General features: G+C 42.4%; 3 protein-coding genes across 4 annotated transcripts in view; 1 reads left to right on the forward strand and 2 right to left on the reverse strand.

The window, feature by feature from the left end:
• The window catches only part of Oatp74d (Organic anion transporting polypeptide 74D), a 71,885-nt gene extending 65,538 nt beyond the window's left edge, over positions 1–6,347 (forward strand). For both annotated transcript variants that reach the window (XM_076381857.1, XM_076381856.1), the window contains 7 exons: positions 188–310; positions 3,726–3,890; positions 4,189–4,384; positions 4,521–4,671; positions 5,367–5,607; positions 5,933–6,061; positions 6,167–6,347. In XM_076381857.1, the coding sequence (XP_076237972.1) occupies positions 188–310; positions 3,726–3,890; positions 4,189–4,384; positions 4,521–4,671; positions 5,367–5,607; positions 5,933–6,061; positions 6,167–6,336 (1,175 nt within the window). In that variant the 3' untranslated portion in view covers positions 6,337–6,347. The remainder of the gene's footprint in view (positions 1–187; positions 311–3,725; positions 3,891–4,188; positions 4,385–4,520; positions 4,672–5,366; positions 5,608–5,932; positions 6,062–6,166) is intronic.
• Positions 6,348–14,240: 7,893 nt separating this feature from the next.
• On the reverse strand, positions 14,241–16,256 carry LOC143181718 (calaxin-like). The gene is made up of 4 exons (XM_076382269.1): positions 15,934–16,256; positions 15,143–15,257; positions 14,601–14,854; positions 14,241–14,460 (listed from the first exon to the last, which is right to left on the reverse strand). Exons 1-4 carry the CDS (start codon positions 16,254–16,256, stop codon positions 14,241–14,243), a joined length of 912 nt encoding a protein of 303 aa, XP_076238384.1.
• Positions 16,257–19,224: 2,968 nt separating this feature from the next.
• Positions 19,225–20,749, reverse strand: LOC143181411 (uncharacterized). Its single transcript, XM_076381793.1, has 7 exons — positions 20,718–20,749; positions 20,556–20,658; positions 20,459–20,495; positions 20,207–20,373; positions 19,882–20,116; positions 19,420–19,561; positions 19,225–19,318 (listed from the first exon to the last, which is right to left on the reverse strand). The coding sequence occupies exons 1-7, from the start codon at positions 20,747–20,749 to the stop codon at positions 19,225–19,227; spliced, it is 810 nt and encodes a 269-aa protein (XP_076237908.1).
• Positions 20,750–20,859: the final 110 nt, after the last annotated feature.

The following is a 20,859-nucleotide window of genomic DNA, read 5'->3' on the forward strand; positions in this document are numbered from 1 at the left end:
CCATCAGCTTCCCAGACCCCATGAGTCCACGCCGTTTGGATCGCCTTCTACTTCCATGTTCCGAATGTTTCTCCCTCCTCGTACCCTCCCAGCTCCAACATAGTTGGTCCCAACCGGATCAACTTCTCAGCAACTTGGTTAGCCAGTCTGTATGAGAGAAAAAAGAGGGTGGAATTCGGTGTTTCAGGTTTGGTGCTAATATCCGCCATGCTGATGCTGGTCAGCATAGGAATGTTCGCGTTCCCGACGCGGCTGCCCGCGAGCAGGACACCGCCGAAACGGCCGGACGCGAAAAAGCCCAGTCTCCGAGGTAAGCCCTGATTTATCGTGGCGACGCGAATTGTTCGTCAGCCAAGGAATAGCGGCCGGTGTTTAAGCTCGGCCCACGGATCAGAGCAGTTTAATTTGATTTTATGGTTTCCCGTAAGCCATTCCGCGTCCCCGTGTTCCGTGGCTGGTCCATGAAATTGCCCCGGGAAGATTCGATGGGAGAGATAAAAGTATCGTCGATCTTCCACGAGGCCTTCTTTTAATCGAGCCCTCGCGTTATCCGCTCGCTGGGTGATCCACGGTCACAATGTTGCACGTGTCTCGTTCCAAGCAGCAGACGATCTTCGTCGCGTAAACACTGTCAGAAGCCTAAATTTATTTCCTGTAATAAAACAAGGGAACAGGATTTAAAGATATAGCAACTACTCGCTATAGTCTCGCAGAAAGCTTATATCACCTGAGGACTATTTCTTTAAATTTTTATTTGTACAGTTTTGATGGTGCAAAATGTCCTTTAATAACAAGATATAGTATAATGTTTGTTCGATATAAGCTCGCGATTCTCCAATTATTAAATGGAATAACCGACGAGTCGCCGCCTGGCAATAGAAATATTTATACGCATTGGTTTTCGCATCGGAAACAATAAGAGCATTATGCATTCGGCGGATGTCTATCGGGGCGAAAGGACGGGCCAATAATATGATATTTGAAGCGTGAAGCTCGAGCAGTCAAGGTCAATGACGAATTTAGGTGGCCCGATCTGGGCGTGAGTGTGCGTCTGCTCACTCGATCGTGAGGCCGACGCTTTCTGGATAGAGCCCTTTTCTGGGAACCCTTCGCGTCCAGACGGAGCAGAAGGGCCGACCCTTCGTGCGTTTATTCTTGGTTCGGTTCGTTGGAAGCTTCGATCGAAGGTCGTGCAGCATGTACAGCCTGGAGCAAAGATTGACAGAAAAATATTGAATCTTGGGGAACTGCTCCAACACAGTTTTCTCTTGACTATTTACTCGATATATGCTCGTCGTTATTCTTCACTTTCGATAGCAGTGGGAGATCATAAATTCTAACGACGCGATGTTCAGCTTCTCAAAGCTCTTTATCCTTGACCGACAACGTCGGTGAGCGTTGTTCCTGAAAGAGGCAGCTGCTCAAAATGCGACACGAGTCGCATCGATAATGGAGCTCGTACGTTCCAGTGTAGCACGTGCGCATCTCTGTTGCATTGCGTCGTACACGTTGTTTAAAAATAACTTTGTTCCATAGCTCTACCACCGACTGCATCTCTACTAACAACCTTCCACTTTCTCTCCTTTCCCTTCTTGCTCGAGGATCAAAACACGATCTCCAAATCGCAAGGATTGAGAAACTCCACCTAAGGCGTTCGTTCCGCCAAGGTCCCATGAACAACACCACTGCGCAGAATATACGCGTTTCTGACCTGGTTAGGTCTGGCTTAGGTCTGATGTATGCCTGTAAGCCCAAGTTCAGGTTAGGTCTAAATTGCATTTGAGTTAGATCTCGGCCAGCTCCAGCTTATGTCCACATTTTACGTCAGACAGACACTCAGCTGAGATAAGTCCCTGCGATCCACAACAGAGGAGAACACGGGGCCGTATATGCACGCAGAAATGCACGCGCGCGTGCCTACCGAGCGCTATGCACGACGCGTGACCGTGAACTTGCCCCACCTAGTGCACCACTCGGTCAGTTATCATTATTAACGCACACACGGGCCCTGGGAGTCCACACAACCGCCGATCCTTGCTCCCACCTACACGCGCGGCGCACCGGAAAGACGAGAAATCCGGACACGTTCCGGGCCCCTCGTTACGATCTTTCCGCGCGAGTTTTGAGAAACTCTGCGCTTCCTCCAGCCCTTTCTAGACGCTCCATTCGTCTCCAGTTTCCTGCAGGTGGAAATTTAAACCTCACGTAGCCTCTCGAGGCTTGAAAATGGCGAAATTATTGACGCGATCAATTTAGCGGGAACTTCCGCGTGCGGGATGTCAGGAATGCTGAGGAAGGTTAGTCTAGGTCTAGGTTAGGTCTGAACGCGTATCACTTTAGAGAGATTTTTGTGTATCATTTTTAGGTAACTGAGAGGAATTGTTGTTGCATAGAGCCTCTACTTGCTGTAGGCTTGCGTAGTTATTCTCAACTAGCCAGAAGTAAGATCAAAGAAAGCATGAAAATACTTTTTGCATCGAGAGTATAGCGAATAGTCCAATGTCTGGAGCAACGTTCTTCATCAAAATTTCTGGGATATCCTATAATCTCTCACATGGTATCACTTTTTCAGATTAGGTAGTACTGTGGTAGAAGTTAGTGTTCTTGTGCTGCGAGAAGTTACTGACCCTAGAGTCATCCTTTTGTTAGAGGCCACCCTGTATGTGGCTGCTGCGGGGTTGTCGCGATAATACACGGAGTGCAATGTTAGTCACGTTTGTCTACTCATGGTCTGCAGGACGTCTCTATGCGGGGTTGCCACGACTCTAGCCTCGGCTTCCAGGAAGCCTAGAACAGTCCTAGACATTCTTAATGCCAGTTTCCACTGAGGGTTTCGCGTACGGGAACCTTGCACGAACGCCATGGCGTGCATCGTTCCTCTGTTCTCTCCACTCATTCCTCCTTTTTTGCAGTACGAGCCTTGCTTTTTAGAATCGATCCAGCATCGGTGGCTCGCGTGAGGAATTCAAAGAAACTTGGAGGCAGAGTACTATCAGCCTTTCATCAGGCTAGCTGTCTTCCTCAATTATAGAAGAAGCTTTAAAACCGTGAGTTATTTAACGAAGCGTATAAAAAATCGTGATAATAGTAATGAAAATCAGAACGTGAAAGTAGATGGATGATACGATTCCCATCGGCATCGTTTAAGAGAACCTCACGATCTTGATAAAGATACTGGACGTAACGAGAAACAGGTTAACTTACCTCGGTATAATGCAAATGAATTACTATATAATCGAGACTCCGACTGGGACTACCGGGGAGATTAAAAGACGAAGTCGACGTGTTCTTATCAAGGGACTTCGGAAACAGGACCCATCACAAGACTGTTATTGCCTCAGGTCCAAGATCGGCATTCGTTTCCTTCACACCGCGACGTGTAGCACTCTTGGTTTTTTCCCATTTTCTCGTTCCCCTTAGGAACACAGTAGAGAGGAAGCTGATCGTCAGCTAATTAGCAGGTTGCGCGTAATTGAGATCATAATCGTCAAAGAATCGATCAGCCTTGTTTACCTCGGATCTATCGAGTTCCGACAGAGGACTTGCGATGCTTTTAAAGGAAGCAATAGCCTTTGGACACCCTGTATAATATATTTTTTTGTCAATTTCACCACTGGCCAGAACACATGGGAACGGTGGACAAGCTTCATGTAAATCGTGCTGCTGGAGGTCGTGGACGGTGCACGCGGTCGCTACACCTCTCGCCTTCTCTCTACCTGTTGCAGACTTCCCTAAAGCGGTGAAGAGGCTGTTGAAGAACGACATTCTTATGTTCCGGACGGCCAGCAGCGTGCTGCACATCCTACCGATCGCTGGCCTCTACACCTTCCTGCCCAAGTACCTCGAGAGCCAATTTCGCTTGCCTGCTCATCATGCGAACATGATCTCAGGTAATTTCTACCAATAGACACGCGAGGGCCACTGGCACCTGACCAATGGTAGCCCAGTACTCGAATTTTCGACTACCCATGTCGAAATATTCCAACTATTCGAAGATGATGGAACACAGAATCCTATTCTTGAGCCATACAGTGTCTAGTCCTGTTTTCCCGTTTTTGGGGGTGTTAGCCCCGACATTGTGTCTATGTATTTGTGACAAAAAATATGTGGAATGTACATGTTAATGAATAGAAATAACTATTCTAGAGCATTTTGCCGTTTGTATGGGGTTGGTATGCGTTTTCATAGGTGTTGGCGGTATACTAGTGATGGGTCTGGGTATCATCATTAGCGGTGTCTTTATCCTGAGGGCGAAGCCTAACGCCAGGTCCGTCGCAGCCTGGATCGCCTTCACGGCAGTTATTTACGCGATCGGCATGGGTGTGCTGATGTTCATAGGCTGCCCAATGGACGATTTCGCTGGTCTCGTTTCACATTCCAACGGGTAAGTTCGATCCTCCTCTGTAACCTGTGTTTGCGAAGCTACACATCCTGCCGAAACTAGATTCACTTCCCCAGACACTGAGAGAAGACTTGAATAGACATGGAGTCTAATAATTTATGGAATGACATGTCTGCAGATTGTCCAGCTTCGAGCCGACCTGCGATGCCACTTGTAACTGCGACCTGAACAAGTTCAGTCCAATCTGTGGTGCTGATGGCAAGACCTATTTTTCTGCCTGTCACGCGGGCTGCTCGAATTACACGGTCGTTGATGGCAAGGTAGATTCGGTGAGTACACTTGGAATATGAGATTTCAATCATTGTCTGTAGATCCATAGGTTCATCTACTTCCTCGTGAGTATAGAGCTCCACATACGTACCCCCAAAGTGTGACCATAATCAGACACTTCAATAATTGTAATTGACTAACTCCTTCGCCATTCCACTGGCTGCCTTCCCCGATTGTGCACACTCAATGACGTCATCGTGAGAGGATATTGATATATAGCGCATTGGAACAACTACAGTCCGTAATTGTCGGTGACAGTAGCATGCAACTGGGCCAGAATGTTTCGCTGCTCTGCCATTTATGAACGAAATCACATTATTCGTCTGAACGAAACAATGGTTCATTTATTGCGCAACAGTCCCAGTCGATACTTTCGCGATTAAACGTGCTGGCTCGGCACATTTCGTTTCCAGTTCTTTGAACTTCCCCGCGATCCCAGGGATTCGTTTTCGGATTCCCTACTCTTAATCACCAGTCAAGCTTTTTCGATGTGCATAGTCCATAGAGTTCATAAAGTTGATCAAATAATCATCCCATAGGAACGATCACTATCACAGACATGGAAACCAATTAATTCCCAACTTAGACATCCTTTCAGAAGTACTTGATTCGAAGGTCTGCCGAGACCACAGCACTCGCCATCACGTGACACCAGCAGAGTCGCCTTAATAATCCCGGTTTCGCGGTTTTACAGTTTTACAACTGCCAGTGCATCGGGACGAACCAGACTGTACCAGAACCAACGAGTACTGCGTCGATCGGTTACTGCGAGCTCGAGTGCAGTAACTTTTGGGTTTATATGGTCCTGTTCTCGGTGTTCGTTTTCATCCACTCAACCAGCGAGGTGGGCTCCATGCTGCTGATCCTGCGATGCGTCGACCCGCGGGACAAAGCGATGGCGCTGGGGCTCATACAGTTCGCCATTGGCCTGTTTGGTAATTATGCCGTGAAAAGGATTGAGTCCTCCTTCCACAATAAGTCCAACTCCCGGTTGTCAATTGTGCTCGCGGTCGTTTGGTGAAAATAGAAAACGATGTGTCACGAACACGACCCCACAAGCACAAATACGGCAGTATATTTGACGTTGCTCGGAACAGTCGAGTGACTGACCGAATAACAGCGTTATTCGTGGAGAATTATTTCCAGCAAGGATTGAGTATCGATTTCCGCATGTGGAGCTTCGTGGACTCCAATATCCGCTCCCACTCGAGTCTACGGAGTTTCACTTGAGCATGAATTCAAGTGACCTATTGCTTCCAGGTAACGTTCCATGTCCCATCGTTTATGGTGCTGTGGTGGACTCCGCTTGTCTGGTATGGGAGTACGCTTGCGGCGAACGTGGCGCCTGTTGGCTCTACGACTCCAACGTCTTCAGAATGTTCTACCATGGTGCGTACATACCCTTAGACTTACTTGAGAGTCCTCCAAAACCTCTTATCACATCTCAGCAATCGAATTCACTGTCCTCTAACAAGTTCTGACATCATCCACCAGGTACCACGGGTGGCATCCTCATCCTGGCATTCGTGGTGGACATAGTGGTCTGGTACAAAGCTGGGAGCATCAATTTCGTGGAGGAGCAAGAAGTGGAGGAGGGTACAGTGGAGGAAATGGCTACCCTGAAGTCCCAAGACGCGCAAGCAGTCGATAACGATTACTTGTGAAGGGTTTTGGCCCACTCGATGGAATACCACGAAACTAGGCCTGAATCCAGCGTCGTGAGCCAGGCTGGAGTCTCGGGGTGTCCCTAGCCGCCGATAGAGGCACGCCATCAGTCAGACTGGCGGTCGACGTCGATCCTGTCGCGTTCACCATGACCTTAAGCCTTGTTCGCAACCACTAGGCGTGTTTCAGCGTCTTGGGCGACGAGGACTCGGTACCGAGAACCGTCGACTCGATATCTAGAAGCGACAATACTGGTGCTCACGTGAATCGCCTTTCGCAGTCAGAAGGGACAGTTGGAGGCGGTGCAGGGCCACGGAGGCTGTGTCGAGGTTCATCTGGAACAAGTGTATCGCGATGGGCCAGGGTGGCCCACATAGAAGAATGGGTATCCATGATTCACGAGAACGTTCCTTTGACCTGGGGTCACCGTAGTGCGGTGACCACCGGGAGAGCTTACTTTTCTTCGAGAGAAACTGTCACTAGGTGTATTCGAGTGTCCAGGGGAGAGTTGGAACGGAACTCTTCCTGGCTAATGTCGAAGAAATTGAAGGCAGACGCGGAGAACAGTGGCTGTATATCGATCCCAGAATGCTGATGAAAGGACTGTCTGTGAAAGTGAAACTGTCGATCATTCCACTCGACCATTTTCTCGCGGATGAAGGCAAAGGAGGAGTGTTTGCGTGGGTGCGGAATTGTGGTGTATTCAGCTGGTGTGTAAGCGCAAATACCATCTAATTATTCTGGTCGATTATCTGCTAAATTATCTGGTGTGGCATTAGCCTTCCACAGGGTCATGAAAAATTGAGGTTACAGTATTTCCTCGTTACAGGCTCGTCACTTTAACCTTCATTTCTCAAAATTTCTCACATTTTCTCACTTTGACGATGCACACAAATTTCATCAACGAACGAAAGAGTCACCATCGCGTAGCCTAACCTCAAAAACACATTTCCTTTTCTCTTTGAAATCGTTGTTTGCACTGAATTACGAGTTGGTAACAAGTAAATACTGTATAAAGTAAGGTTAGAAAAGGATTCAAATCAGGGACTATGTACACTCGAAAGAGCAAAGGAGAAAATGCTGATTTCGAAGGGACAAAGTCCTCTGACGCGTCTGGGGCGGGAAAATAGTTGGAAAGACGATCGATACCGAAACGAATGCACCGTTTCCTCGGCGCTCGGGGTCCTCGGATCTCGGGTGAGCTTCTCTTAGGCACTACCGTCCGTGTTTCACTCTCAAATATACATAGGCGTAGGCAAACCGTAGATGCAAGAGGCATCGCGACGACATTCGTCTCTTGTGGAAATGTCTGTGGAAGTCTGAATGGGGAAAAATAATAGAAAGCGAGAAAGAGAGAAAATGGGGATGAAGATATATAGGACATATTTTTAGACGATTTGAAGACGAAACGGAGGAGACGACAAAGGGTAACGTTAATTATTAATATTAAATGGTAGGTGGATAATGTTCACGTGCGGAGGAGGGCGAGATAAAAGAGACACGAAGAGTCGCAAGAGTTGTATTTTAATATGATACACTTTACACACTCGCGAAACACACACCTCCATGTATGCGCGTCTGCCGCCTGTGCTTTTAGTGCTTCGAGCGTTCGTCGTTTCAAGATGACGTGGGGTGGCTTGGTTCGTTTATTAAGTCTCTGGGGACGCAATATTCTTGCACTATACAATATTTCAAGGGGAATTGCACGAGGATATTTGTTCGTAAATCCTTCTCTAAATCTTCTAGAACAAGTTTACTTTCAGAGGTTAGAAATAGCGGGCTTTTTAAATTTGAAGAAACTTTTATGCGTGAAGTGAAGTTTAAGCAGAATTTCGTTCACAGAGGATTGAACAGACGAGCATAGTGCAGGGAATTGTTGCAGAACCACGAGGAAAAAAGGGAAAGATTAAAAACGCGCATTTAGGGTATGCATATAGTCGCCACTTTGCGAGTCATTCGATTTTCAGGGGCATTGCTAGCAAATTACAGCGTTCGTTGCTTGGGGAAGTACTTGGCTGAAGGGAAATTGCATGAAATCACTCACTTGATCTCTGTATTGCCATAATCGACGTACAATTACTCAGATTAGAAATCACGGTTTTATGGTTCTACATACAAAGAACAGCTGTCCAGTTTCGTCGATCTCGCCGGAAATAATTGGAAGGGAATAAGGGATGTATATTTTTGACAAATTTGAAATATATTTTTGTTTGAGTGGTTCTTCATCGACTCTAAAAACTGGAAGGCTGTTCCTAAAAAATTCGTCGGAAAGAAGCCAATGACACCTCAGCCAATCGCTTCCTCAAAATAGTAAACAAAACAAAGGAATATATAACCTTGCATCAGCCTTGAACGAGCAGTCAGGCTGCCAAGCGATCCACTGTCAGTCCAGAAGCGAACATGAAACACTAAGGGGACGAAAAGTTATTTTTTTACTGTCGTTCCTCTCAGAGGAAACGAAAATTGGCTCAATTCCCAGACGACATGGGTATCCTTAAGGATATCCTCTGGACTCCAGTAGTATCGTAGGTCTTAATTCTTTCGATGCTGATTAATGTTATCGACTGATGTACCACATACAGTGCTCTCTGCATTGAGGGGATTAAGCATGTGTATCATAAGTGGACTGCGGATGTTCATGCAATTACATATTTTCTTACAAAATTAATTAAGTATTGAAAAATAAGCAAAGATCTGTTTTACCATACGAGTATTCTAGTTTTAATATTTCGTGTATTTTTGCAGATTATCTGGAATCTGTATTTTCTTTAATATTTAAATTTCCCATAAATGCATGAAAATCCGCAGTTTAATCATAAGTGTTTGTGTGTGTTCGTGTACACTTATATCGCAAAAATCGTTGACGATACAATCGAGAGGAATCGCACAGAGCCGAATTCGGCCCTTCGTGCGCCCGTTGATCTCCACCGAGAGTTGTATTTTTGTATTCGATGCGAGCATAATCTATATTTTAAATCGATCACCGGGTCGTTTAAGCGCAACACATAACAGTCGAGTCGATTCACCCCTTGAACAAGTTGAAAATGGTCGAATGTTAAATAATTGGGAGATATTTCTGGTTCTTTTTGCCTTTCTTGTCGATTGGAGACTCTAGGGACATTAAGAAATTCTAGGGATATTAGCCCGCAGCTGGTACGGTCACCCCATTGCAACTAACCTATACCCTAGAAAGGGAATCCTTGTTATTTAAATAGAAAAAATAATTTTAAATATTGTACAGAGATTTTACAATCTATTTGATTTTTTTATTTAAGGAAAAAGGAGGAATATTTTACTAAAAATTGAGTTAGTGAAAAATGTAGCCACTTCTCGCATCTGCTGCGGGTAATTTCCCTAGATTTTAGTTATTGCGAGTATACATAGGCGACTCGAACATGCGCTCTTCTCTTCCGTTGGATTTCTTTCACGTTTCGACCCCTTCTCCATCGACGACCGCGCAATTGAGGCGGTCGTCCCATGTGTTCGTCCCACAGAGCTATTTTTTTCTTGCGAGAGACTCAAGAAAAGGATGACACATGCGTATATATATGTACATGTATATTTTCCAAGAAAGTTGCGAGTGCTGGCTTGTTTCCTGCAACGCTACCCAATCGAGCAGCAGGATGCACGCGAGCAAAAGCTGTCTAATTTGCATATATATTTTGATGACGAGAGGAGGAGGCGGATTTTTAACGAGCCCCGTATTATTTTCGGAGGAAAAGCAACGAGGTAGACAGTGGAGTTACTGTATATTACTGTACGATATGTAAATATAGGAGAGTACAATAATTGCCAAAATAATCGTGGCGCGGAGCAATAGTCTCTTTATTCCGGATGTTGTGCCAGTCGGTGTCCAAACAATGGCGGGCGATTCGATTTTTCGATCCCCCTTCGATCGCTAACTATCTTCAGAAAACCCTAACTCGAGGCCCGAAAGTCCCTAACTCGTCGCGCCACCTGCGAGCATGCGCAGACCGCGAGGATCGCCACAGCGACGCCATAACGTTGAAACACTGCCTACTGCTCTTACTGCCAATCGATCAAAAGACTCGAAAACTGACCAGCCAGCTGGACTACTGCCCGTTTTTACTTTGTTCCTACTGTTCTCTTTTTTATCGATATTTTTTAGACGTCGATTTACACTTTATGCGCTCAAAATACTGTGGCCTAGGGAAGTGCCACGCGGTTGTAATTTTTTACTAACTCTTAAGCGATAAGACTTTTACTTGCATTTGACGGGACGACTGACGGAATCCCCGACGAAGAATGTTTCTAATCACTATGTACACAATTTTGACAATCTAGGGTAATCTCACTTCGATCAATGCATTCGTTTTTTACTCTTGATATTCACATTCTTTCAGCATTTAACATTCACTGACCTCATTCATTGATGATGGCGCGTCGTTGTTGCGATCCTCGATATTTAGAGTTAGGGAGTCCCCTTTTCCTTTTCGAAACGCGAGGCGATTACTGGCGAAACACAGAATACCATGATAATTATATTTTAGTAAAAAAGAAAAAAAAATGAACAGAATTTATCAGTAATATAATTGTAGGATAATCAGCCGTGTCGACGGTCACCACGGTTTTACCTAATTACGATGTAGTGTTTTAAGAGAATCATAATTGCTAGTCTTTAACTTTGCGACCTCTCGGCGCAAATATTATACTAGATGTTTCATGGATCCCCAGTTAAAGAAATTTTGTCAATTTGCAAGAATTATTGAAACTAGCAGCCCCAATCTCACTAAATTGAAGCAAATTCTGATCGAACTCCTGCAGGACAGAGAAGAAGAAATTCCCTAGCTAGGAACTTTTCGCTCTCTGCGCCACGTGGGTACGCGCCAGTCCAACCTGCAATTGGACACATTTCTCCCGTTTTAATTTCACGATGAAATATTCGAAAAGTATTGTTAACATATAATTCAACGAATCTCAGTAGGAGAAATGTGTCGAAATATTACTAACCTCAACTTGTGCACATCCACTTCGCGCAAGAACTTAAATTACACTCATTGCTTCAAAAAATACAAATCCTGCAAACTGACAAAATTGTTCTAACTTTATAAAATTGTGCACCTAACGTATATAAGTGTGTATCGAGCGTAAGAAAAGACTAAATCGGAAAACAAAAGAACGCGTGGAATATATAACAAATGCATAAAAAAAAAAAAGAACGAATGTAAAGGCATTTTTATGTACGCATATTATTGTACTAATGTTTATCATAAATTTCTGTTTCGTTAACATTAACGTCGCTGATATGGTTTAGCACCATCCATTGTCATCGACTATTGTTTATATCGAATATCGCTATTAATCGATATTCGCTCGCGAATTACCGCTGTAACCGTGCGTTTTGATTTTTATACGTAACATGTATATCGTACGCATATAAGGAATCAATTATTCGATAGGAAACGTAAGCGTATTTGGTGTCGCGTTGAATGCTGCGTGTGAGTAAAATTCCGCGTGTGTCCGACCTGCATCAGTCGGGCAGACGCGAGACGAATTTTCAATTTGTCGATGTGGTTGAGTTGCCGATGCGTCTGTTTTTCTCTCGTGCTTATTTTTAGCTAGGTATCGCGCAGCCAGTTACTTTTTCCGTCGAGACGAGCCACGTCCATATCGTTGCCACCTAAAAACGTCATCCCGCAAGTTACGTCATTCTGGAAGAATCGATGGAGATTTATTGCGTCCACTGTACACTAAAGGTACAGTACTGTACATTAAAGGTACAGTGGACGCAATAAATTTCGACCTCCACAGTTTTGGGTCCCCAACGTGAAAAAGGAATTCTAATTTGTTTCTGGTAAATGGTACGCGACGTTGCTCGTCGAAACCTTCAACCCCCTCTGAAAGCTGTAACACGCGTCTCAATCAAGACTGTAAATAAGAAATAGCTGGCGTTCGATGGACCTCCACCTTAAGGTTCCCACACTACTCCCGACGTTTAAGTGCCTAAAAACCGGATGAAATCGCGTCTATCCTCCTCGAATCTTCGTTGTCTAGTTTCTAGAAGTGGGTAAGATACTATTTTGACAGCCGAGGCAGTACCGTTTCAGGCCATCTGCAACAGACTTTCTCTTCTTGTCGTAGAATCTCGAGTTAAATATTTTAAACGATAGCCCGCGGTAACAGGTAGTGGAGAAGGATCGAAGAAAACGACAAAACTGGAAAAAAAAATAGAAAACAGAGTATATGTATGTTAAACGAGGGACGTGAACGTTCAAGTTACAAGATAGACATGTTAACGAGAATTAACGAAACCGTAGTGACGATGAGGAAAGGACGTAGATACGAAATCGTCATTCCCACTTTGATGAATTAACGATATACGTATATGAATATAAATATATATATATATATACACACACACTATACATATGTACATGTAAAAAGACGAAATAGTATTTTATCTGACTGCTAGTTTCACGGTCACAAAATGGACGAAAGTCGTTCGACACACCCTCAGCAGATCTCAGCACTCTGACGAAACGAACGTGGATCGTTTATTTTTTATTCGCGGCATAAAAGTCCCGCTCGTTTCCGTGGAGCGCGTTTACGAATATTACAATGTTTGCAGGCTGTATCGGGAGTCGTCGTTGACACAAGCATATGATAAACTTCACGCGGGAATCGGACTTTTCAGTGCCCTCGCTTTCTTCTGACTCTTTTCGTTACGATTAAAAGGACGCTCACGATTGACGCTCATATTTTGCGAAATAATTCCCCATGAAGGGTCCGATGCGCGTGGTACAACCGAAGCGATCTTTCATCCCCTTGTTCCAAGTGATAATCGTACAAAGAAACATCGATCGACTCGCGATACACTCTGTGAACGCCGGACCGCGTGCGTGTATATTAATTATTACAGATATATAAATATATAAATATATAAATGAAAGAATATATATATATATTAAAAAAAAAAAAGAATGAAATAAATGAATATTATATATATACACACAGAGAAAGGTACACACGTGTGTGTCCGCGAGAAAGGAACCTTGAGGTCGCGGCACGGGTCCCTGGAACCGGAAGTACCGCGACGAAGAAGCCGATATTTTGTTGCGCGCGCAGAGAGAAGTCAATTTTTTCGATTTACGTGAAGAAAGAAACCCCTACATCACTGTAACATACCTCTAGAAGCGTTTCATAGTTTAATTAGCCTTCGGGTTATCGATCGAGGATCGACGCTCGAGCGATATTTTTCAAACGGAGCGCGGGAAGAGAGAGAGTGGGGAGGAGGGAAGCGATTGGCGCGCTGCGTGGTGATTTCGATGCTTGGTAATCCGAGGGTTAAGACTGATCCAACAAACACGCTGTAAGAAAGCCAGATCGAGCGTATTTTGTAATTATGCTATTATTATTATATTATTATTATTAATATTATTATTGTTTGTAATTATGATTACTATCGAATTTGTTTTTAATAAACGGCAGGTGCCATGATTACGAACCTCGCAAATGGATTCCCTTCAAGTTAGTATTATACAATTTTGTAATTATTTTTAAACACAATTCAATGCAGAAAGTATTGCACGTGGATCTAATGCATTTTATTTTTATTTTATCCTAGTTTTACATCGAGTGATTCAGCGTACTCACACATACATTATTCAGCATACACAACACACACTGTCGAATTGTATAGAAAACGGAAGTCTGCATGATTCTACGAAAAAGTGCTGTTCTTCACTGAATTATGCAACAGGTTCTACTCTACGCTGTTCTATGAATGACTGGTGAAACTCTAACAAGTATTTACATATAATTAGGGACCTAGCATCTTGTGGCTTCTACTGATTAAGGTGAGATATGAGATTTAGAGGAAGTAGAAGAAGAAAGTCATTTCCTTACAAATCCTGAATATAATATTTCTCAAGATTACTCTTATTCATTGCAAAGTAGATAAAATAGAAGCGCAATTTTCCTCCGTGGCTAAGCACTGCCCGAAGGCTTCTAGGAGAAGGGGCTCCTCCAAGACAGCCACTTTGTAATCTTGGAAAGAGATCTTCCCATCTCGATCCACGTCTAGTTTCTTCAACGCCAGTTCAGACAGATCCCTGACAGCTTCGTCAGGATCTTCCTCCCCAGGTTGCTTCATTAAACAATTCCTACATAAATAAAACAAGAAATTATGAAAGAACAATTTTCAGCAACTTTCCAGTGCCATTTTTACAAAAATTGTATAGTTTTGAGATAATAGATATCCTTTTGGTACCCTAAATGTTATATAATAGTGGGAACTGTTTACTTGAACAATAGGAAGATTTCATCCTTCGTGATGAATCCATCGTTGTTCAGATCGTAGACCTTGAAGCAAAACTCGATCTTTTCTCGTAAACTGCCACGGAGGTAGAGGTCCAGACCCATGACCCAAGGTTCTAGCCTGATGATTCCTTCGTTCTCTCGATCCCAGCAGCAAAATATGCGCTCGACTAACGCGTCCTCAGTAATCACTTTGAATGTATTGTGCAGGAGATCCCGAAAAATGGCCCTGTCGATACCCTGAACAAGAATTCATAAGAAATTCATTGAGGATTGGTCTTAAAACATAAAAGGTATTCTAGAATGAAATCCCTCGAGATTTCCCTCTTCAAGAAATTACAGTTCCCCCAACAGCACTTGTCAGGCTTATAATTGACGTAGAAGTTCATGGCTAGAAAGTGGCAGTTTACTGAACGCAGGCACACAAGAAATGGTGTGCATCGCATGTTTGAGAGCAGACGAAATGACAGGTCCACGCACGCGACTTAGAACTGCTATGATTTGAAGCAGTGGCTGAGAGTGTCCTACCTCTATAGCCTGGCTCGATTGCTGCCTCCTAGCAATAATAAACGGTTGCCCTACTTGTTGCTGGCTCGAATTGGTAAGCTTCTTGTACAGCTTGCAGAGATTGTCCAATTCTGACCTGTGGCAATTAAGTTAGAATTTTTGTAGTCACTTATGGACAATAACACAGGCCTAAGTGGGACCTAGCTCTTTAAGTGGGGGAAGAAAATTCTTAAAGTGCACTGTGGGGAGACATTTTATAACTATACGATACTTGTTCTTGAGGTCAAGAGGTGTTAGGGAACAGTGGACTAATCAGTTGAACACATATTGTAAACACTGACGTGAGGCTATCAGCAAGGGGCATGCAAGGGCCTGACACAGGTAGAGACAAAATGCCCCACTCCTATACGACCCCAAAATAGCTGTTGATAGGAAAAAGAAACAGTACCTGGAGATTTTGGTGCAGTCTTTGTTTTGTCCTCATAGAGTCAAGTGTCATTTGTTCGTGATAAGAGTGCGCGAGTGGAAGCTTAAGTGATCCTTTGCCTACACGTCAGTGAAACTCAAAGAATTAGTATTGGGACTAATAAAAAATGTAGGAATTTATAAGATTCTCGTGAATACATTTTGGGAATACGAGTTTCTCATATTCACTGATCTTCTAACTGGTTCCAAGTCATGAACTTTTATCGAGGGAAAACAGAAACGCCAGAACACTAAAAACTAAGTTAGTCTTATATTCCTTCACGGAATTTGGAAAATCTTGAAAATCTATAGCACAAACTTTCTTTGAGACGACGTCACAAACTTGCCAAGAGAATCTGGTCTTCTTTTTCAACGACTCGATGATCTTGACAGTGTGCACAGAGTTCCTAGTGTGTCCAGCGTCCGGCATTCTTCTGCGGTGCCTTTTTCTCGGCTCGTGCTTCGGGCTACCGGAAGTTAGCCTCTTGGTGTTGACGGAGGCTTTGCGGCCGTTCATCAGGAAGATCGAGACGCTTTTCAACAGGGTGGCGCCGGCACGAAGGTTCACAGCGCCTCTGTCTTCGGCGCCGACGCCGACGCCGACGCCGACGACGCTCTTGTGATCCATTCGAGGCTTCGCGCTCGGCGAGAGGCTGCGCTCCTCGGACATCCCTGTGTGGTTTCGAAGGTAAGTGAAGAAATATATTATTATTATTAATATTGAAAAAATATGTTTAGTTTCTGGTAGAAGAAGTGAGTAGTGTCACACCTATTTATTTAGTATTTATGTCATTTTTTTTAGTGCGGAATAACCATTTTCTCTGTTTCCTCATCTCTCCATTTCGCTATTTTCACTTTTTTTCAATTTTTCTCGTATATCTATTTACCTATTTTCGCAATTTTCACTTTTTTTCAATTTTTCTCGTATATCTATTTACCTATTTTCGCAATTTTCTCTGCTTTCCTAATTTCCCATTTTCTCCATTTACCCAGCTTCTCAATTTTCTCCTTTTTCCCATTTCCCCATTTTCCCATTTTCCCCATGTATACACATAATCGCTTACCCATTTTTCCCACATAGCCATTTACCCATTTTCTTCATATATTCATTTACCCATTTTCCTCATTTCCCAGTTTTCTTTTTTCCCTAATTTCCTATTGTTTCCATTTGCCCAGCTTCCCAGTTTTCTCATTCTCGCTATTTCCCCATCTTTTCATGTACCACATTTTCCTATTTCCCCATTTTCCCTATTTTCTCATTTTCCCAAATTTTCCCATTTTCCCTATTTTCCCATTTACCGATTTTTTTCATTTTTCCTATTTTCTCGTTTCCACATTTTTCTTCTTCCCCATTTTTTCCATTTTCCCATACTAATATTCGCCAAACTTTGACAGTATAAGAAGGCGAGTTAGAAGACCGCTGCTCATTCTAATTATAGCGAAAAGCCAGATTGATCGCGCGAAAACGATAGAAGCTATGGTTACGGATCGATTGATCAATAAAACGTGCAACGATTCATCGTTTTCGATTGAACACCGAATCCTCCGCGGCCTACTGCTCCCTATTCCGCTGCATTCCAGTGATTGCATTCGAATGCACTTGTCTGAACGCATTCGCTAGTGATTGGACAATAAATATGAAACCCTTCGCGTTAGCTGTAATGTAAAACGATTTGGGAAATTGCAGTTTCCTTGGGGTCCCAGAAATCGTTTACTATGCAAATTTAACTGCAATCTGCAGTACGAATTGCATTGACAAGTACCATATATGATATCTGCATAGCAAATGACAGAGGGAAAAGAATAGCTATCAAGTAATGAATGGTTTCTGCTGTATAAATATAATATAATATAGGATAAGATTTTCATTGAGAATATAACTGTGCAAAATGCAATTTACTTCTGCTTGCAAAGTTTTCGTGCAAAATTTAATCGCTGCGTGTCGGAAACTCGTTGCACGAGAGGCAAAAATAAGAGAAGCCCTTCGCGAAGTATGCAATCGTCCTCCAGCGCAAATGTAATGCTCACTTCGAGGTATTTCTCGAAAGCTTTATTGCTTCGTGCCTGGCACCGTGAGCGAGAAAATAATATGCAAAAGAGCAATCGAGTCACTCGATGAACACTGGGCGCCTGAGTGAATGCACTTTGGTGAATGCAACTGCACCAGTGAATGCAGTTGCATCGTTCCAGGCGACGATAGATCCGATATTTATTGTGTAAATGTTACATGCCTTGTCATTGTAAGGTAAAATAGTGAATTTCTGAACAAAATTCAAAGTTTCTGTAAAGTTAATTTCTTTCTATGACAATCCTTGAAAGGATTGCAGGCACCTTAAGTACTTGACGCAAACTTTGCATTTTTTGTGTTTTTGTGGGGCTAAAAATTTAATTTCTATTGTACAAGATAATGCAAAGTGCAGTGCTAATCTATTTCAGCGAAGTTGTCTGACTCATGATGGTAGAAAGCACGAAGTAGCAACTTGTTCTAATTCATTTAATATTAACTTGCTTTATTTAATAGTTTGGTCTCCCAACTAGGAAAGCTTACTCATGTCTGATATACACTATTACCAAAAATTGACAAATTTATGTGACGTACATTTTTTATCAGAAAAAGCATTGAAGAGTGAACTTAAATTTTGAGTCAAAGTGACCCAGCAGTGCATTAGTGGACAGAGTTAATAGCCTTAAATCACTGGAAGCAATTATAGATGCAATTCCACGCCGAGATTAGATCACGTCGCGATAAGGAATACCAACGCCTTAGAATTCTCGATTCGACTTCTCGAAGTTCATGTACACGCGATAAACGGGTCATGCGAGTGTTTCTGACGCTTGGGAGGGGAATTGTTAGTCATGCAGAGCGAAGATTCATTATTTCATTCATTCACAAATAAAATATTCTGCACTCTTGCTACTTGAAATTTACATTGAAATATTTTAAGAAAATATTACTTCAAAATGGTACCCAAAAATTCATTTTTGAATACAAAAATTTGTAACTTTGGTAATTAGTAAAATCGTTATTAATTAATCATGGGACGTTTTGTATAATGATTCTCCATTTTTCACATGCAAAGTGTTTCTATCCAGTGTCACTACCCAGCACTAGTCGTCAACGACCTTCAGTTTCTAGCGAATCCAAGCTTTCATCTGCTACACTCTTTGCCTCGATTTATTCGTATATACCTCTGACGCGTCATTGTTGCAACTACGCAGCCATTACATTAATAATAAACTTACCGTTTAGCTGAGAAACAAACGTCGAGATTGCAATGGTTTCTCTCCTGTCGCCAGTGACTACCAGGAGGAATCGATCAAACTTTCTCAACAATCGCAGCACAATTGTACTATACTACTAGTAGGTAATTATCTAGCAGATATTTGCAAAAGTTTTCACGAACAGAGGAAATTCTTTTATTTATTATAATATGGTATCTTTCCATAAAAAGTAAATTGGATTTGGTACGTAGATTACTTTATTATAGTATTTAAAATAATTGACAGGCTCATATCAAAAACCATTCTCGTCAAACTTTGTCTTCTCCCAAGAGAGCAAAAAAATACTGAAAATTTTTTTTTTAAATATTCGCCATATTACATGTATCATTTTTTATGGTATTTGCATAGTGGATATTTTAAAGTATCGACACTTTCTTGGGTTGATTCATGGACCTCAACTTCTCAGGATCATTGGCTTCTGCTCGAGGGTATGTCTTGGAGCGATGCTTCCTGGAAAGCAGAAATAGAATTTTAATTAGAAGCGATGGGTACAGTAATAGATTATCTTCATAGCAAAATGCTATTTCTAACGGGAATTCCTCTTGCTTTACCTGCAGAGTTTCTCAAATATATTCCGAATATGAATCACACGGTTCTGCACGTTCAGCAGCACCTTGTCTAAATATTGCGCCATAACCTTCAAAGTCTTTAATTCGGAACCATTCGTCGCCTCCGCGGAAGAAGGTGAAGACACTTTTGACAGAACAGAAACAGTTAAGGAGAATTTAGACTGTTCACCTTAGATGATTATCTAGGATGATTCATCCTGGATGAAAAGTGTAAAGGCGAATTTAGACTTTTCACTTTGGATGAAGTGCAGACGAAAATAACCTAAAAGTGAGTCTACTCTACATATTATATAAAAAAATTATGTTAAATTATGTTGTAAATGTGTCTCTCTTCTATTCTATAAAAAGTTATATAACGATCACCCAAAATGAAAAGTCTAAATTCGTCTTTACCTGAAGCCAGAGTAAAAAATTACACTTTCTTTGATTAAAAAAAGATTTTACTTGACTTAGGCTGTTCCTCGAGGTCCTGGCCATCTGGATAATAAATATCCAGTTCTTCTAGTGAATTGAGAAGGTTTTTCAAAGCAGTATTGTTCTTCGATGTTGATTTAATAGGCGATGGTGACGTAACTGTGTCCGCCATTCGATTAATCGCTAGGTCAATATTCTTGAGAGCGATGGTCCTCTCTTGCGACAGGTCTTTGAAGATTGTTTTCAGCTCTTTGGGGAATTCCTTCTGTAAATGTAGGATTAAGAAGAAGAAGGAGAAAAAATAGTTTGTTAATTTTATTCATTATGGAATTTTGTTCGAAAATAGTTGGCTTGCCTCACGTTGAATATCTTTTTTTAAGTTTAGCTGATTCTGGGATATTTGATCTTCTGATGAAGATTCTACGATATTTTCTGCTTTAAAGTCTTCATTTTCGAGGAAGTCCTCGGCGACCCTGTGAACTCGAGCACTTCGCTTCTGGTCTAATTCTGGTCGAGTTTCTTCTGAATTCAGAGAGAGTTTAAATTAGAGAATGAATACTACAATTTTGATATTTCAGTAACAGAAACTAGCAGTATATTTTTTTACCTTCCTGCACTGATCTACCCAAAGAGTTGCAGTGGGCCTAGAAACAAATGAATCGAGTAGGCTTCTTTTAAATTAGACTTTTAAATTATCTACTCACTTGCACTAATATCGACAATAGCACAATTCCCAAAACCCTCATTTTTTGGCAGTCTGAGAATAGAGAATCGATCACAGGTGAAGTCGTCTCGTCAACGATCGAACTACAATAGAGCAATCGCTTTTATATCGCCATTGTGTGTGGTTTAGGGAGCAGTGGTACACCATATTTTTCAAAACATCCACTGCAAACATCCGGATAACATCGACTACGTCGTATTGAAACGCTTGACTAGAATATTCTTCAGGTTTCCACGAATTTCGATTACTTAATTAATAATCATGATACACTCTGACCTAGGTGT

The sequence above is a fragment of the Calliopsis andreniformis genome, chromosome 7 (genome assembly GCF_051401765.1).
Source record: "Calliopsis andreniformis isolate RMS-2024a chromosome 7, iyCalAndr_principal, whole genome shotgun sequence".
Classification (NCBI taxonomy): domain Eukaryota; kingdom Metazoa; phylum Arthropoda; class Insecta; order Hymenoptera; family Andrenidae; genus Calliopsis; species Calliopsis andreniformis.

What these genes read in the sequence shown, in the direction of transcription:
- LOC143181718 (XM_076382269.1), bottom strand. Translation starts at nt 16,256, where the DNA reads ATGTCCGAGGAGCGCAGCCTCTCGCCGAGCGCGAAGCCTCGAATGGAT. An exon ending in AAGAAGACCAGATTCTCTTG is followed by an intron (nt 15,258 to 15,933) that starts GCAAGTTTGTGA and finishes TAATTGCCACAG; the next exon opens with GTCAGAATTGGACAATCTCT. An exon ending in AATCGAGCCAGGCTATAGAG is followed by an intron (nt 14,855 to 15,142) that starts GTAGGACACTCT and finishes ATTCTTGTTCAG; the next exon opens with GGTATCGACAGGGCCATTTT.
- LOC143181411 (XM_076381793.1), bottom strand. Translation starts at nt 20,749, where the DNA reads ATGTTTGCAGTGGATGTTTTGAAAAATATGGT. An exon ending in GGGTAGATCAGTGCAGGAAG is followed by an intron (nt 20,374 to 20,458) that starts GTAAAAAAATAT and finishes CTCTGAATTCAG; the next exon opens with AAGAAACTCGACCAGAATTA. An exon ending in AAAAAGATATTCAACGTGAG is followed by an intron (nt 20,117 to 20,206) that starts GCAAGCCAACTA and finishes CTACATTTACAG; the next exon opens with AAGGAATTCCCCAAAGAGCT.